This window comes from Onychostoma macrolepis, chromosome 02 (genome assembly GCF_012432095.1).
Source record: "Onychostoma macrolepis isolate SWU-2019 chromosome 02, ASM1243209v1, whole genome shotgun sequence".
NCBI lineage: Eukaryota > Metazoa > Chordata > Actinopteri > Cypriniformes > Cyprinidae > Onychostoma > Onychostoma macrolepis.
The window spans coordinates 22,242,554-22,261,011 of NC_081156.1; the positions used below are offsets into that span (position 1 = coordinate 22,242,554).

At 39.4% G+C, this 18,458-nt stretch overlaps 1 protein-coding gene across 1 annotated transcript in view; it reads right to left on the reverse strand.

Annotated features, from left to right (window-relative positions):
- pappa2 (pappalysin 2) overlaps positions 1–18,458 on the reverse strand; it is a 57,900-nt gene extending 39,442 nt beyond the window's left edge. The window contains exons 1-6 of the mRNA XM_058753619.1: positions 17,636–18,458; positions 12,913–13,975; positions 7,546–7,694; positions 1,988–2,281; positions 1,224–1,416; positions 222–343 (exon numbers count right to left, since the gene is read on the reverse strand). Coding sequence (XP_058609602.1) covers positions 222–343; positions 1,224–1,416; positions 1,988–2,281; positions 7,546–7,694; positions 12,913–13,975; positions 17,636–18,458 — 2,644 coding nt within the window. The remainder of the gene's footprint in view (positions 1–221; positions 344–1,223; positions 1,417–1,987; positions 2,282–7,545; positions 7,695–12,912; positions 13,976–17,635) is intronic.

Here is an 18,458-nt window from a genome sequence, read left to right on the forward strand (position 1 = left end):
ACATATGCGCGCAGAAGAGCTTTGTTAGATCATGATACAAAAACTATAATACAGCAGTTAGTCCTGGTCCTCTAATTTGATTGGCCGAACAGGATTTCATCAGTTCTGATATACAACACAACAGCAATGAGACTTTTTTATGGTTTGTGTCATTCTACCTGCACAAGTATGAAGTAAAGTTGTGTGACTAATGTTATAATAAAGAATGACTGAGTACTAACCGACTGCTTCCTCTGGTGTCCAGTATCCAGTGGAATCACAGGCGTGAGGAGAAGTGGCCTCATGGGCGTACTGATGGAGCGCTCCGTTCTCATCACAGAGATGACAGTTCATGTCACCTTCCCTACAAAACCACAGAAAAAAGCATTTAAACAAGTGCACAAAGAACGGTGATACAGTGGGGAATTCAAAATACATCGCTTCCTGTGCTGTGATTTGGATAGCAATGGAATTTCTTTGTGTTCACATGTAATAGAATGAAAATGACATTTAAGAACATTTAACACCCGGTTAATCTGCATTACGGATGGTTAGTGAATAAAATGCAGGTTTTTACACTGCAAAACTAACTGCATATGTTAGAGAGGGCGCATTTGCAACACAACTACATCAACATACTTTAGTTAGCATAAAATGAGCTCCAGTATATATTCCCATGGCATGGTTCATATCTGTTTTACAAAAATAAATGGTAACACTTTACAATAAGGTGTCATTTGTTAACATTAGTTAATGTATTAACTAACATGAACAAACAATGAACAATGCATTTATTACACTATTTATTAACCTTTGTTAATGTTAGTTAATGAAAATACAGTTGTTCATTGTTTATTCGTGTTAGTTCACAGTGCATTAACTAATGTTAACAAACATAACTTGTGATTTTATTAATGCATTAGCAAATGCTGAAATGAACATTAACTAAGATTAATAAATGCTGTAGAAGTATTGTTCATTCTTAGTTCGTGTTTACTTATGTTGTTAACAAATGTTAACTAATGAACCTTATTGTAAAGTGTTACCAAACAAATTTGTGTGGCCAAGTATAAATGGATTTTGTAAACCAAATCGGATAACAATCGGTTGTATGAGGAAACTAAGTGAATTTCTCATAAAAGCTTTGAGAATACAAGAAATAGTGTAACATGAATGCATAAAAAAATTGAATTGAGAAACATTTATTTCCTCTTTGTCTGTTATATGTATGCTCCTTACTTTACCTGTGGGCAAGTGGCCCACTGATTGGCTTCAGCCAATGAATGGTGACGGAATCTGCATCTTGACCAATCACCACTGGTGCAAGAGGAACAGGGGTGGGCTTTCTGCCATGAACCCAGGTTTTGTAGACCAAATCAATATAGCAGTGCATCCGAGCTACTTGATTGGGTGTAAAATGGTTTGTGCAGTCATCATCTGTAATGAAAAAAAGGTTAAAATCTTAAAATCTCTGACATTAGATATCTACTTTGGTTTATTCACATATGTGAATTGATTGAACATGATTCAAATGATTCCCATTTGTGAATAAATCAGCTCTTTTGATATATACACATATATATTATTTATTGTTTTTTTTTCTATTAAAGAAATTGCTACTTTTATTCAGTAAGGATGCATTAAATTGATCAAAAATGGCAGTAAATACAGGTAAAGAGATTTCTGTTTTAAATAAATGCTGTTCTTATTACAGAAATATTACTGTTCTCTCATTATAGGAATACATTACATTATAAAATATATTAAAATATAAATTTTTTTACAATGTCACAGTGTCTTTTTGATCAAAAATGCAGCCTTGGAGAACACAATAATTCTTTAAAAACATAAAAAACAATCATACTGATGCCAAACTTTTGAATGGTTGTGTATTACATTACAAGCATGTAGGTGTAACTTTTACCACTAAGTGGCAATAACATCATTTTAAAAGTAAAGCTGGTTGCATTTGGTGAGCAAACAGAAGACATAAACTGATCATGACTACCTGTGTAACTCATGTAGTTGTTGTAGGGTGTGTTTTTGTATTGGATAAGGCCACACGTGTCATTGACTGGATCAGGGTCATGACAAACTTTAGACTTTGGTGTTGGTGCTGTATCAGCACACAGATCTCCCGTCTCCATTGACGCGGTGGTCTCTTGACAGGGGTCATCACATGACTCGCGTTCACTCACACCCTTGAACACATGGTACAGTCCCAAAATATGACCCATCTCATGGATCATGGTGTTGTTGTGTCCTTTGGTGCCAAAGTAGGAGGGGTTAAGAATCATTCCGCCTGAAAAATAACACAAATCGACATCTCTGCAGTTGATTCAACAATACAGACTTTCACCTGACAGAACACTGAGGTGTAAATGTTCAAGTTAACTTTAATCTCAAAGCCAGAAGTCTGTGAGTATATGAAGCTGATTTATTCTGAAATATTGTTGCATAAAACAGTGTGCACTATCCTGTAAAACGGGACCACCGCAGCTAGGATTACCAGAAAGAACAGTACATCTGGTTATCAGTGTTGTCTAACCACATTCAGAACATTAAAATGCATTTAAGATCCCACACCTGCTGAAAAGTAACACATTGGCATCTGGTTTTATATACAAATAATGTAATAAAAAGTTTAAAACAACGTGACATTTATAGCAGTTTAAAATCCATGCAGATGTTGTTTAAGAACAAATATGAAATGACATTGTGAGACTAATTTGCATAATTTTGGTTATATTGCACTTGCAGTTTATATAAGCTATTAGGTTTTAAAGCAAAAACGGAATTTGTTTACAAATTAAAAACAGAAGTTGGTTTATGTGGGCATCTGCGAAAATCTTTCTCTCCTGGAGATTTGTGCTCCACCCCAGACAGGCCATTTGCAGCGGATATATAAGATTTGAGCAAACAACCTTTTTATTTAGGAAATATCCATGTTTTATGGGAGTTCAGCCAAATGGACAGAGCTTGGCTAGACACATCTGACAGACACAGATCGTTTACAGTTACACCACAAGATCAGCAGTCCACGCTATGGTCTGATTTTACTTAAAGCATTCAGAGCAGTAGTTTGACCTTGTTCCTCAGTATAAGACATCAAGGTACTCTCACAAATAAGCTTGTGATTTATGTGAAATTAAACCATAAACCATACCGAGTCTCCTAATTTATGAGAAACTAATCTTGCTTTTTAACCTCCATGCAGGTCCAGCGAAACATTTGTGGACAAAAATCGTCTTGCACCAAAGACTGTTATGACATGACAGTAAATCAAAAGCAGAGGTGGATTATGGGCATAATAAGAATGAAGCCATATCTCTGTGAAAATAAGAAAGGGGCCATATCTCTGTGTGATTCAAAGCAGCACGGTAAGTTATTCATGAATTTCATGTTACCTTTCATGTCTCAGACCACCTCTCTGCTCAGATCATTAACAGGACAATTGAGAGCAAAATAAAACATAGCAGGGTGATCAGGACACTAAGGGCCCCTCCTGAAGGGGTTCATTTTGTGATAATAGCTATGTTTCCATCCAAAGATTTGAATTTAACTTATGTGCAAAATTGGAATATTGCATGAAACATTTGTATATAAAGCACTGTCTCCAGTGAGTCAAAGAGAACAAAATCATCATGTCCTGATAAACTGGCCCCAAATACCACTAAGAAAAGTAGGAGAAGCTACTTAATATAATAATTTTAAAATAGGATTTCAGAATGACCAAAACAACATTTCAGATGCTGTGCAACGAGATTGGTCTGCTGGTTAGTAAAGGTATCCCGTCCCATCGTGCAGTCACATTACTTTTTTGATGCGCATGGTGGAATTTATTCGGTAAATGTATTCCCATCGTGTATTTTTTCTTGTCGGATAAAAAGTTTATCCTACTCAACTGTGTTTATTTTTAGAATGTATGTGCATCTTGGCATTTCCATCAAGCATTTTTTTTAATGCGATATTCCAAAATGTGCGTAAAAATAGGTGGATGGAAACATAGCTATAGACAGGCCAATGGCATTATCCTGTTTATGTCACATGTATGTATGATCTGTTTTAGTTTAGTTTTCTGTGTTTCCATCATCCTGCCTCGTTAGTTGCCCTGATTTCTCCCTGATTGCCTGCTCAGTATTTAAAGCCTGTGTTCTCCCCTGTTCCTTTGTCTGCTATTGTTTGGATTTGTATTTGGTTGTACCCGTCTTCTCCTTTGGATTATTAAAAATAACTCTTTTGGATTATACTCCTGTGTCATGCGGTTTGCTTAACACACCAGACTGTGACAGAATAGCAGACCCTCAAGTGAGTAAAATTAGCGGCGTTTTTCTTTCTGTTTATTTATTTTTTTGTTCCTCTCACGGAATCGATAACCCAGCCGTCCAACTCCTGTGCCTGGAGCAACAGAACCGTTCGCTGGAGGACCATACCAGGGACTTTTTAGATCTGGCGTGCCTTACACACATCCCGGACCACTCGCTCTGCGTATTCTACATCACCAGCCTGAGCAAACGGTGTAAGGCACGCCTGCCAGAGAACAGTCCCAAGGAGGATTTTGCCGCTTTCGTGGAGTGGGTGCTGGAAAGAAATGGACTGTATTTCTCCGTCTGCCTCGCCGAGGAAGACATCTCCAGCCCCACTCATGTACCAGAGACCAGTCAGCCGTCATCCCGCTGCACGGAGTTACTGCCTGAGCCCACTGCAGACGGAGAGCCTGAGCCCGCCGCAACTGAGCCGATCATCACCCCTGAGTCTCGAGCATCATCTGACCAAGTGTGTGAGCAGGCAACATTGTCTGTCCCTGAGGAGTTTTGGTGGTGATCGAGGGCTTGGAGGGAAGCCCCGCCCACACTACCACGACTGAGGGTGAGCTGCAACTGGTGTCTGGGAACTATATTGAGGAACATAAGGACATTTTTGTAATGGACCTGATAGACTGGTTTGAATAAGTATTACCCTGTGCTCCTGAATCTCCTGCGTCTCCGCTGGTTCCGCCCAGCTCATGTCCTCCTGTGTTCCCTCCCAACCTCCCTCTCCCACCTCCTCTTAAACCAGGCAGTTCCTCAGCTCCATCTCCACTGGTGCCTGTCAGTCCCTCAGCTCACCCTCAGTCAGTGCCAGCTGAGCGCTCTGATCTGCCGCCTCGGGACTTCCAGTCTCCAGCTCCGCCCAGGCGTGCGGATCCCCTGTCTCCACCTCCAGCCTCCGAGCCCTGGACTACACCTTGGTCCTTTGACCCATCGGCTCTGCCTTGGCTCCTAGCTCCCTCATCTCCGTGGCCCATCCCACTGGCTCCACCGGGCTCCCTCGTTCCTCCGGCTCCGTCTTGGTCAGTCATCGACCATCCGCCACCTCGGGACTCCACTCCTCTGGTTTCGCCTCATCGCTACGTCCCTCTGGCTCTGTCAGGCTCCTCATTCCCTTCGGCTTCACCTTCATCCTCCACCGTGGGCTACTATCCTGGCTGGCCTCTGGATTTCCACCTGGCTCCTCCTGCTCCGGGCTCCTCCCACCCTCCACTCTCCCTTGAACTTATTTTTTGGACTCTTTTTGTTTTTGCCCCTTTCCTGTTGCCTGCTCCACCCCCACCTCCTGAACCCCCATCCTCCCTCCTCTGTTGGACTGTTTTGTCGGCACGAGGATGCGCCATTCCGGGAGGGGGCGAAATGTCACATGTATGATCTGTTTTGGTTTAGTTTTCTGTGTTTCCGTCATCCTGCCTAGTTAGTTGCCCTGATTTGTTAATTAGCTCCACACTTGTTTCTGTTTGCCTGCTCAGTATTTAAAGCCTGTGTTCTCCCCTGTTCCTTTGTCTGCTATTGTTTGGATTTGTATTTGGTTGTACCTGTCTTCTCCTTTGGATTATTTAAAAAAAAAAAAACTCTTTTGGATTATTATGGAGTCATGTAGTAAGCACAGAAGTTTTGAGGGACTTAAAATATATCTTTAAGGGGATAGAAATATAATGAAAATTAATCTTAAATTAACTGTATTAATATATGAAGTATGGTAAAACTTTGCAATATGATGATCATGTTGATATTAATGCAGCAAAAAAAAAAAAAAAAACTTTTACAGCATTTCTTATTTAGGTTTGTTCATTTCTATGCACACCAATGCATTTTTAACATTTACAAGTTGTATAAGTTAAAATCCAAAATAAAAATGAACTGTATTAAGAAATTAGCAATACCCTAGATTAATAAATGCTGTAAAATTGTTTGGACCTAATAAATGAGCTAAATGTTAACAAATTAAACATGAATGCAAAGTGTTATCATGTACACATTAGAAACAGACTGTTAATTCATGGAAACTCATTAGCAAATTCAAGCTCACAAAAGCAAGTTGGCACTAATTACTCATGCTAATATTGGTTTAAAAGTTCACATTCTACACACAGACCAAAATGATCTCATTAACAAAAGCTATATCCCAAAAAGCCAAGACCACAATGTCTGATCATGCATCCTGAACCAATGGGAGGGGAACTTACATAAGAAACCTTCCTGCTTGAGAGAAATCTCCTTTTTAAAGGAGCTGGACTTAACTGAGACCGCTTTAATGAGCTCTAAAACACAGCAATGACGAGTACTATAAAATCAGCTGGCAATTGGATGGAGATGGCAACAATACCCTTCTTTTGTTTTTGTTTGGTTGTTGTCGAGTTCCTTTTCTTCTCTCCCGGTGGACGACCTTAATGATTAAGGGGCAATCTACAGGGAAATCTATGCGTGCTGCAAGTGTTTTCTTTTATGCTTGAGATTATGGCCCATTAATCTTTTAAAGGCAAAATACACACAACAAGGAGGAAGAGACAAGAATGTGTTTCTTTAAAGAAAAGATTTAAGGTGATCGGTTCATGAACAAGAAGATGTATGGCATTAGGCACAAAAAAACACATGTGCTGTGGGGAATGTAGTGACAGGAAACAACTAAGTTCTTAACTTGACATTGCCCATGGTAGAATGAACCCAGTTGGGTTTAGAGGCCAAGAGGCAGATCTAGCATAATGGTCTTTGTGTATATAGTCCCCGGTCTTTTATTTTGAAATATTATGTTGTCTTTTGTTTTAAAGTTCTTTTCTCATGTTATCTTACCTGTTTTTTTATCCCTTCCAAAAATGCACACGGCCCCAACCCGTTCACTAGTGACAATACTGAGCTGTGACGTCAAATGTAGTGGAAAACATAAATCCATTTCATGCTTTTAAGAGCATTTAAAAAAAAAAGCAATAAAACAGATTTAATATGATGAAATATTTCAGATTTATGTTACCTGAAAAAAAGTTTTCCTGTCTTTTGAAAGGCCATCAATGGACAAAAGATGCTTTTTAAAACCAGATGTGTAGTTACAGCATCTACCAGCAGGGGCTAACTGAGCCATGCTAACCAGCCAAAACCATGTGAAGTCAAATCATTTCATAAGGCATCATTAAGTTTTCAAATTCACATCATTGTTTGGCTAGTTTTTCACTTCACTTTCACATAACCTCACTTCTAATAAAACTGGACTTGGGTTGTTCACTTCATCATGTTCATGAGCTCTTGCGATCCATCTTACCTTGATGAGTAAGAGCTTCTTTTGCCCATGGCCAGGTGGCAACTCCAGCAAGCTCCTCGCGTGCCGAATTATTAGCGAAGAACACGTTGAGAGTGTCTGAACTGCTCAGATGGAGCAGCTCCTTCAGTTCCTTCACGCTCAGATAAGCCCTGCATCAGAGACATTGACACACAGTCAAGAAACTTTGCATTGAAAACAAGTTATTATTAAGGGAAATGCCATAAACATCAATGAACAACATGCAGGTTATTGCATTTTTCTTTGATGGATTTAGTTTATTCAAGATTTAGAAGGGAATTAGACTTTCAAATTTGACTGAATTACGAGTTTAAAACAACAACGGTTTAAATAGTTTAGTTCATGTCATCAGATGTAAGCAAATGGAATTTGAAAGAGAACTAAAATAAAAATTACTGCTTCTTTGCATCTTGACTTTTATTAGCAGTTTTAACAACAATGATAAAAAAAAATCACTTTATGTCACCATGATTAGGGATTCTAATTGTTTGAACTGCTTATGGTGCATGAAGCAACTACCCGCTTTTTATTCTACTCCCAGCTGTGATAAATCGCCATAGAGGCACTTTGATGTGTGATGTTAACTTATTTTTACTTTGGAATATGTCACATGCCATTTTTCTCTTTTGCTTTCATAGCTGCTTAAGCCTTTGCACCTCATATCATTGAGCTGTTGGATTGAAGAGGTCCGGTTCTTCATGCCCTTTGAATCATGCCGAAGGGTCGAGCCTATTAGCTGAACCACCTACTGTTTCTTGGACCCATTCCATGTAAGAATAAACCAGGTATCGTACATCTTACGTCGTTTTTTATTAAACAAGCAAAGGCTGAGCCAATCTTCTTGAGTTTTTCTTGAGTGTTGCCTAAATTTCTCCTACAGGGCTAATTGAGCAATATAGTTCAAATGATTTTACAATTTATGTTCACATGACTTAGGCTTAAACAATGTGCTGTTCCAGATCTGTTCTGGAAAATACAAATATATTTCTCTTTTTACATTGTGAACTATTGTCAATTAAGTAAAGCCATGGACACCATGGACATGTGCATGGGCAAAATTTCCAAATTTCTCAAAATGACTCTCTTATGTCTTTTGGCATCTCGCTGCTGACACTTAAGTCATCACAATGCCAACTGATGTAGAAACACTGAACAGATCTGATTTCACTAACTGCAATATGGCCACAAGGTCAGTAAGTCCTAAAAATCGGATTTGAAAAATGAATCGGATTAATGTGCCGTTTAAACAAATCCATAATAAATGTTGACAACAGTAAATGGTTATTAACAGTAAACAGTGGTAAATGATTATGAGAGGTAAAGTAGTACAGTATATGTCATGAGCCATTGTATGAAGTATAAGACTAAGCATAAGACAAGGCATGAGCCATGGTACAATGGGCATGACAAATATAAGCTGTGAATTCACAAGGACACATATTTGAGTGTCACGATATAATCCTGCCTACTTCCTCTGTTGTCTTATTGGACAAAATATTCATACAAATCAATTCAAAGAATTGGCATTCCTTAAAGAAAATGAGTGTGAACTGTGTAGAAAAGGAAACCAAATTCACTTAGAATGCAATCTTGTTATCAAAAATTGCTTTGGATTAACTAAAATTAAAAATTAAAGGGACAGTTCACTCAAAAATTAACATTCTGTCATCATTTACTCACTCTCACCTTCTGCTGAACGCAAAATAATATATTTTACCATCCCCCGCTTCTTTTTTTCTATGCTATGGAAGTCATTGGGGACCAGTTACCAAAGTTCCTAAAAATATCTTCTTTTATGTTCAACAGAAGAAATTCATACAGGTTTGGAACAACCTGGGTAAGTAAAAGATGATAGAATTCATTCATTTTTGAAAGACATTCATTTGTTTTGGGTGAACTGGTTTAAACATTACCAAAAATTTTAAATCAAGTTAATGCAACAAGGTTACAAACTTGTGTACTTTTAAGCAACAAATCACATTTTACAGAGTAAGAGACCAAAACAATTAACATTTCTAGTGGCTTCAGTGATCAGTATACAACACATAAATAAATACTCTCTCCAAGCCCAGCTATAATAATTGTACGCAGAGAGTGCTGACGGTATTTTCCAGTCCAATCTTTGAATATGCTTGAGGAAGAACATATTTTTATACTTACAGATGAATCAAATAAATTATGAAAAAAATTATGATAGTAATAATAATAGGCTAATAAATAAGCAAAAATAAAAATTACATGTTGTCCATTGTTTTCGAAGCTACCAACATGGAAATCAAATACTAACCACAAACCAACTGATGCCACAAAAATGCTTATTCAGGGAACAAATACAACATGACAAAACAACTGCAAATGAAAATGTTCAACTGTCAGCACAGTCCTCTAATAAGAGCAATCACGGATGTCGGGGAAACTCAGGTTGGTAGGCACCAGGGATTGACTGGCACAGGGTTAAATCCTGACACAGAAGTGGGTTCTGCCACAAAAATGTAACATCTGAATATTTCCCCTCTTGACTTGCACTCATTGATTTTAGACATTACAAGGTCAAAATGTTGTCCTTATATGTATATATATAAAATGCAATCAACAAACAAACAAACTGATAGATCGATCTATCAATCTTCCATTCTTCAGACAAACAGGTACATATTGTCACGGTGCACACAGCAGGGAGGAACAAGGAGACGAGGATAACTCAAAATAACAGTCTTTAATGAAAACCCAACAAAGGCAAGGCAGGGCAGACACACAAGAACACCGGGAGTAATGAGTAGACCAGATGAAATCTAACTAAACAGGCATGAACTAAATACACATGACAATAACAGATAATGACTAAAAACAGCTGGACGAAATCATAGACAATCAAACTTAACAAGGACAGGAACATGACCAAATATGGAAAAATGAGGGCGGGAGACACACGACAGAGGCCTGACACATATGTCCTAAACTCACACCATTGACATGTCAGATAACTCAAACAAGGAAATGTTTTAAAAGCACATTTTCTGGGTATTCATACTTCCATGAAGTCATCCAATAAAACACTGATCCACTATCACGCAGCAAAATGAATAAAGAAATAAATACATCATAAATCACTGAAATTGCTAAGCATCTATCAAAGTTAATTACTAAAGAGAAGAGTTATCAGGTAGTCCAGTCGTATTGGCTTAAATGTCTGGACCAAAATGTCTTTGCTTTCTTCTCGTTCCATTTCTGAAGCTTGCCAAAAAGCACCTGGTGGTTCCCTTGTGCTGTTTCTCTCTGCTTCAACAACAAATTTGCGTAGTGACAGCCATTGGCAAGTACTCGAGCCTCACTGCCCAGCAGCAGATACCTGGGCTATAACTCACAGAGCAAAACATTAAAATCCCAGACCTCCACATAAAAAGCGCGCTATACAATTGCCATCAAAATGTCATCCCTGCATTAATTCTCTGCAAACTCTGGACCTCAGCCTTAGCTATACACTCTTCCAGCATGGTAAGGAAAGACCTCTCTAAGGGCTTAGTCCATGAGCCCAAGATTAATCCGGTCCCATTGGCTATTAGCATTTATACTTATTGACACATCATATTTAGAGGAAAACAAGTCCAGTAAATGAACCTTTGGGTTATTCAGTACCTTTGGATTGTTTTTTGAGTATGGCGTGCCAAGGACAGTATGCTACTCCAGGTCACCACTACTACAAACTGTTGGCCTTGGTAGAAATAAGGAGGTCTGAAATTCCCTGAAGAAGGCTATATCTTTTAGTATTCCCATTCATCTCAATGGCAGTTGCTCGGCTGGCACAGGAACGCAGGAAACTTACATCATGATAATGCAGATTGGAACAAGCCCCAAGCTCTTAGTGACTATCTTGATCTTTGAAAAGGAGAATTATCCATTTCACACTTATAAGAGCCTTTCAAACAAAGAAATGTTAATGCTATATAAACTGCAGCTCAAAAGTTTGGGGTTGATATGATTTTAATGCTTTTGAGACAAATCTTGTTCACCAAGACTGCATTTATCTGATCAACAAAACAGTAAAAACGGTAATATTGTGAATCAATATTACAATTTTAAAGAACTGTTTTATATTTTAATTAATTTTAAAATGTAATTTTTTGTAAATTAAGTCAAATGATCTGCAGAGTGTGTAATTACATCATCTTCCACCAGGGGTGACAGGGCCATGCTAATCAGTCAAACCTTAACCCCTTGATGCAAACAGCATTCAGATGGCATTCAAATGATTTATTATCCACCAGCCATGCACAGAAAGAAATGTTCTGCCTGTGGATTTTGGCTATGAACTTGCTGTTGTCCTCTTTAAAAGGGTCTCAGTGCAAAACAACCAAAAGAGTGTTTCTTAGACCACCATCCAATGGTATCATTGTGGCCCTATTAAGCCCTTCAGGAACAGATAGGCGGTTCTTGAAGAAAGTTTGTTTTCAAGCAACCATAAAATGTCAACAGCTGGTGGCTGAGACACAAGGTCTCGTTGCACACTGAGCCTGGAACAATACTTCGTAGACTGCATCTGGAAATTTGACATATAGCAAATTAATCCTGCTGATAAAAAGACTTGGTGTAATCACATTTTCAGGATTTTACAGTTTTGTGAACATCTATTTACGTAGCATACGTAGCATCAGAAAAAATAAAAGACCCTGCGGTAAGCTGTCAAACAGTCTGTAAGGGAGCAAAACAAGTCCTGCCTTTCACAATGAATAGTGCCGAGACCTCTGGTTTTGTTGTTTAGCCACATTAAGTGTATACTTTGGCTCAGTTATGCATCCAAGTTTTGCATGCTTTTTAAAGTTATTCCAGAAGGCCGATTTGTATGCTTTGCATGTTGAGTAATACAGAATGCTCTGACAATCTTGAAAATAAAAAATAAAAAATGAAAAAATTGAACACTATTTCACAATAAGACACTTTGGTTTCCTTTTTCCTGATGCGGCTGTGAGAACATTTAACAAGCACATAACTTTTGTCAATTTCTTGAACTCAAAAACCAGTTCACAGTGATCCTGAGCGAGGGATAGGGAACGCTTTCAATCGTTTTGTCGGCCTAGCACTTTAATGCAAGCAGTTTTTGTAGGAATGCATCTGCTAAGGACATAAATGTACATGGTTGATGTAATGATATGGTAGCTGACTACGGTACCTGCATCAATTTCTATAGAAGCAAGCAGGCGGTCAGATATCATCCTGAGGGTTTTTTTGCTAGAAAGATTTTGCTATTTTTGAATTAAGACCAAAATATGAACCCTCTTGCACATCCCACTAAAATTATGCCTGGGTTCAAGTTAGTTGCCAAAGTGGAACCATATTGAAGCACACGCTCACCTCTGAGAAGACTCGGGATCAAAGCAGGTCTTTGAGACATCTGTGACCTCGGGGTCACAGCAATCACCATCATCGTAATCATAGTGAATGCTGTTGCACTCGGGGTTGCATACTCCATCCCTCCGCTTCCAGTTGTAGCAGGGCCCCATGCGTAAACAGTCGCCCCCATCGTGGCCCGTAAGAGGATGGTCGCACTCGGGATCGCAGTGGCGGTTCCCCACTTTGGCAATGTGGCAGTTGCTGAGGATAAATCGCCGCTGGAGGGAAGAGTTGTAGATGGTGTGAATTTTGAGCTCAAGGGTGATGTTGTAAGGACGGAAGGCGTCTTGCAAGGCCTGGTGTTGGAGCTGGATCTGCTGGAGAGAGACCGTAGGGTCGCTGCCGTCATCCTTACAGATGTTCACGATGCGGTAGCGTAGGTGCTTCTCGGCTCGCAGTTGCCAGTGCTGGTTATAACTGAGGGCGAAATCGGCATTGTCACACATGGTCACGCCACATGGAGGTGGAAGAAATGGAGAAACAAGTTGACGCTCGGGGACAGGAAGAGCCACAATGACTGGGTTGTGACGGTTTTTGTAGGGCGTCCACTGATTCTCAACCTCTGAGAAATCTGCCCACTGGGACAATATGGGAGTTTGTTTCTCTGCATGGGATTGGTGACCTTTAAGAAGTTCTTCGTGAGTGCGCACATAACCCCATAGCGCAACACCTCCCAAATGCCCACGGAAACTGTGTTCGTGATCCGACTGGTCCCCGCCAAGCAGAAACAGGCGACAGGCCTTGATGTAGGGACTGTATAGGTCACCTGACTGTTCTCTGCTCTCGCCAACCTTGGAGTTGTCTACGTACAGCGCCATCTTGTGGCCATCATAACTGGCCACCACATGAGTCCAGCTGTTGGGCTGGTACCGCTGGTGCGCGATGATCGTGGTGGATTTGAGCGCCCGATCCGTGCGAAGGGAGAAGAAAAACCTGCCGTCTTTTCTTCCTGTAGGGTCTGTTGCTCGAATCCCAACAGACCAACCTTTTTCACTCAAGGGATACGAGCAGTTGTCAAACACGCCTAGAAAAAAAACACAAACGAAGAAGTCAACGAGCTTCATCAAGCACAGAGTAATTGGTGTTTAATTATCTGAAGAGTTTAAGAGTTTAAGTCATTTCCATTCAACAAATCCACTGATATTCCCAGCCGCCTTTCTTAGGAGCAGTCACATCTGGCAGCCAGATGTTACCGTCGAAGGACAGAGAGAGGTCAGGGAACCCCTTCACCCTTCCAACAACACACGCACATGCGAGCACATACACACTCGAGTGCATTATTCCCTGCAAACAGGAGAACAAGAGATGGGCAGCTTTAAACAAAATATCCTTAGGGACGTGGACCACACTGAAATTTCATTCATTGGAAGAGCCTGCCGATGTGTGTGCAGAGCTCCAGCGTCTGACCACATCTGCTAATTTCTGCGTATATCAGCCCTGAAGTCATGAATTTGAAGATAAACCTTTCCAGAGTACTATCGACTTGGATGCTACTACATTTTCAAAGCCTGAGTTCTTATCTTACTGTTTTTATAGTGTCTGTCTCCCACTGAATAAAAGACTCTTAATAGTAGTACCTCAGACTGGCCCGGAGTGCTGAGTTTGGCTGTTTGCGGAGACAAAGTGTGCTGAAGAAATACTTTCTTTGTAACCTTGTATAACTGATGGCTTCGATATGATAAGTGTTTATGAGAGACAGAGAAAAAGTGAATGTTTTCGAACAGTATCACTTAATAGTTAGTGCTGAAAAGACCACTTCCAGTAAAGCCTTTGAACGCTCATATGGCAGCGTGAGGGATTTTTTAAAAACTGGCTTTATAACAATAGATTCGTCCACTGATTGTTAAAAGAAATCCATTGACCTCAGAAAGAGCTGGAGTGAATGATCACATGATTTTAGTGATGATGACGAATATGTCAAAGGGAAATAATACAATCTTAACAACAGCAAGATGGTAGAAACCCTAATTTATTTAAGAGGTTTGTGAGATTTGACGTCATTGGGGAATACTGATTTTCTCCAAGTGGTGGATGATTTTAAAATGGAATATCTAATGCTCTCTTTGAGGTCTGATAGATGACTCATCAGTGTTAGAAACAGATGAATAATATTTGCACCCCCTTTCGCCTAAAAGCATGTATTTTGGCATCCATGGTAGAGGAAAAGCCTCGCACAGGTTACAACCAGAGAACTCTGGGCTTTGTTCTCCTTACTGGGAACTAGTCTCAGAAGCACTTCCAAATATAATCATTTCCACATTGACCCTCCACAGCAGCCATACAAAAATGCACATTTACCTGATTATGAAAGCTCCCTTGGGGGATCCGGCACCTTCTGTGATGTTCCACAGCTAATTTTGTTTGTTTTCGTTTTTGTAATCATAATGTGTACTTCGGAAAAGTAAACTCAGATGCCTGTCAAAACCATACAGCAAGATAACTCTAACTAACATGCTGGAGGAAAATAAGGCCATACACATGCACACACACACACACACACAGTACATGCAGTACATACAGTATATATACACTGCCGCTCAAAAGTTTGGGATCAGTAAGTTTTTTTAAATGTTTTTTTAAGAAGTTTCTTCTGCTCATCAACGCTGTATCTATCTGATCAAAAATACAGAAACAAAACTGTTATTTTGTGAAATATTATTGCAATTTAAAATAACAGTTTTCTATTTTAATATATTTTAAAATATAATTTATTCATTGTGATCAAAGCTGAATTTTCAGCATCATTACTCCAGTCTTCAGTGTCACATGATCCTTCAGAAATCATTCTAATATGCTGATTTATAATCAATGTTGGAAACCATTGTGCTGCTTCATATTTTTTGGGGGGACCTGTGATATTTTTTTTTAGGATTCTTTGATTAATACAAAGTTAAAAAGAACAGCATTTATTAAAAAAATAATAATAATGTGTAAAAATATACAATGCTATTTAAAAGTTTTTTTTTTTTTTTAAAGAAATTAATACTTTTATTCAGGAGGGATGTGCTAAATGAATAAATGTCAAAGTAAAGACTTATATTGTTAGAAAAAAAAAATATTTTGAACAAATGCTGTTCTTTTTAACTTTGTATTGATCAAAGAATCAAAGAAAAAAGTTGTTCCAAAAAACAATATTAAGCAGCACAACAGATGATTTCTGAAGGATCATATGACACTGAAGTCTGTCATGCTGAAAATTCAGCGCTGCGTCACAGAAATGAATTCTATTTTAAAGTATATTAAAATAGGAAACCAATATTAGAAATTGCAATAAGATTTCACAATATTACTGTTTTTTCTGTATTTTTGATAGAATAAATACAGCCTTAATGAACAGAAGAGACTCCCTTAAAAAACATGAAAAATCTTACTGACCCCAAACTTTTGAGCGGCAGTATATATATATATATATATATATATATATATATGTGTGTGTGTGTGTGTGACTATGTTAGAAATCTTATAATGGGCCATGTTTGGATCTTCCAACCGGACAATAATCCAAAAACAAACCTTAAAAACAATGCAAAAATGGGTCACTGGGTACAAAACCAAGCTTCTGCTATGACCATTCCAGTTCCCTGACCTGCACCCTATAGAAAATGAGTGGTGAACTGAAGAGAATAAGCACCGTCATGGAGCTGGGAATCTAAAGGGTCTGGAGTGATTCTGGATGAAGAGATGGTCTCTGATCTCTTTTCAGGTGTTCTCTAACCTCATCAGGCATTATAGGAGAAAATTTAGAGCTGTTATTTTGGCAAATGGAAGTTTCAAAAAGTACTGAATAAAAGGGTATCGTTAATTATGTCCAATTAGAGAAAAACATGTATTTCATAATGATATTTCCCACCAATTTTAAATTCTTATTCTCCAACGAAAGGTTAGATTTTTGTGAATGCATATTTACCATGGGTACCAACAATTCTGACCACGTGTGTATACACACACACACACACACACACACACACACACACTACATTAATTGGAAAGCATTAACAGACAACATTTCACACATCAGCTTTGCATGTGAAAAACCACCTAGTTTCTGCTTTGAAATATTTTAAATATATGAAACAATTGTGCTGGATTCGCAGCTAGCTGTCAGTGTGAGCACGGTGTCCAGTACATGCAGCTTATGAATCAAGCCTTGGAAACGCAAAGTGCCATATGCACTAAACAAGTGATTAAATAAAGCAGACAGGACACATTGAGCAGGTGGTGGCCACTTGTTCCTAACACTCCTCCCTTAGCACTACTCATCGTTTGCACCTCGTAAGCAGCTGATTTCCCCATTCTCCTTTCATCTGCTTGTCAGCTGATATCCTCAAACAAAGGCCTCTTAAATGAAACAACAAAGTGTCAAAGCCATGACACAACACAGAGTCCACTGCACACCATTTGATGCACTTAATGAACTGAGGCGAGTTCGAGGAATGAATCTGACTTTCCATAATCATTTTGGTCTGTATGGCTGTATGCCTTTCAGCACTATTTATTCTGATTAGACAGTTGCTAATTGTAAATTATGTATCCTTCAAGTTATAACTGCTGCTTTAAGTAATAGCCGATGACAATTCCAATTTCTAGAAAAACAGTTTTAAGAACCTAAGAAAAAGCTGCATCCCTGCTTCCAACATGCAAAACATGATTTTGGACAATGAGAATGATGTATGAATGCACCCACCTGCAATGATGGCAGGATTATTCTGGCCACCCTCCGGCTTGACCCACAGCTCTAAAGTGAACCTGGAGCGGGGCAGGTCTATGCCAAAGGCAGGGTTCACCTTTAGTTGCTCAGCCTGGCCGCCAAAATACACGGCTGTCATCCACTTTGCGGGCACATTGCGTACATCTGCCCTCCACAGCTCCCCAGCAGTACTCTGCAGCCCCTCTTGCTCCCCGGAATACTCTTCATTTTCTGTAGAGAAGTCAGTGTGGTGGATATGGGTGTGCTGTGTATCTTGTGGGACTTCTTCTTCATTGTTGGACTCCGGAAGGCTCCTTCCAACCCTTCTTAGTGAGGAAAAGCTGTCTGTCAATTCACCTCCCTGTTCTGTCTGTAAAGGGTGTCCTTTTGATATGGACTTAGTAGAGCCAGAATCAGTGCCCCCCTGTAACTGTTTGCCTTCTTTCTTCCATGTAAAAGTTTCTTCTTGGGGTTCATCAAATGTCTCCTTCTGATTAATGTCCCAGTTAGTTAATTCAACCGCATCTATGCCACTAGAGTCGCACTCACCTGAACACGACCTCACCGTTTTACTTTTCCTTAAGTGCAAGTCTATCAAGCGAGTGTACCGTCCAGCGACGTCCGCTAGAGGGTACTGCTGCGCCGCGGAGCGCGGCGGCCGCTTGCGGCTGATTGAGCCGCACTGTTCTCCAGCAAGCGCTCGGTCCGCTCTCTGTGCCAGTGTCCGCTTATACTTCTGGATATGATCTGGCTGAGCCCTGTTTAGCGGCCATGTGTGAAATACTGCAAGAATAATAGCTAGTAGTCTAAAAAACATCAT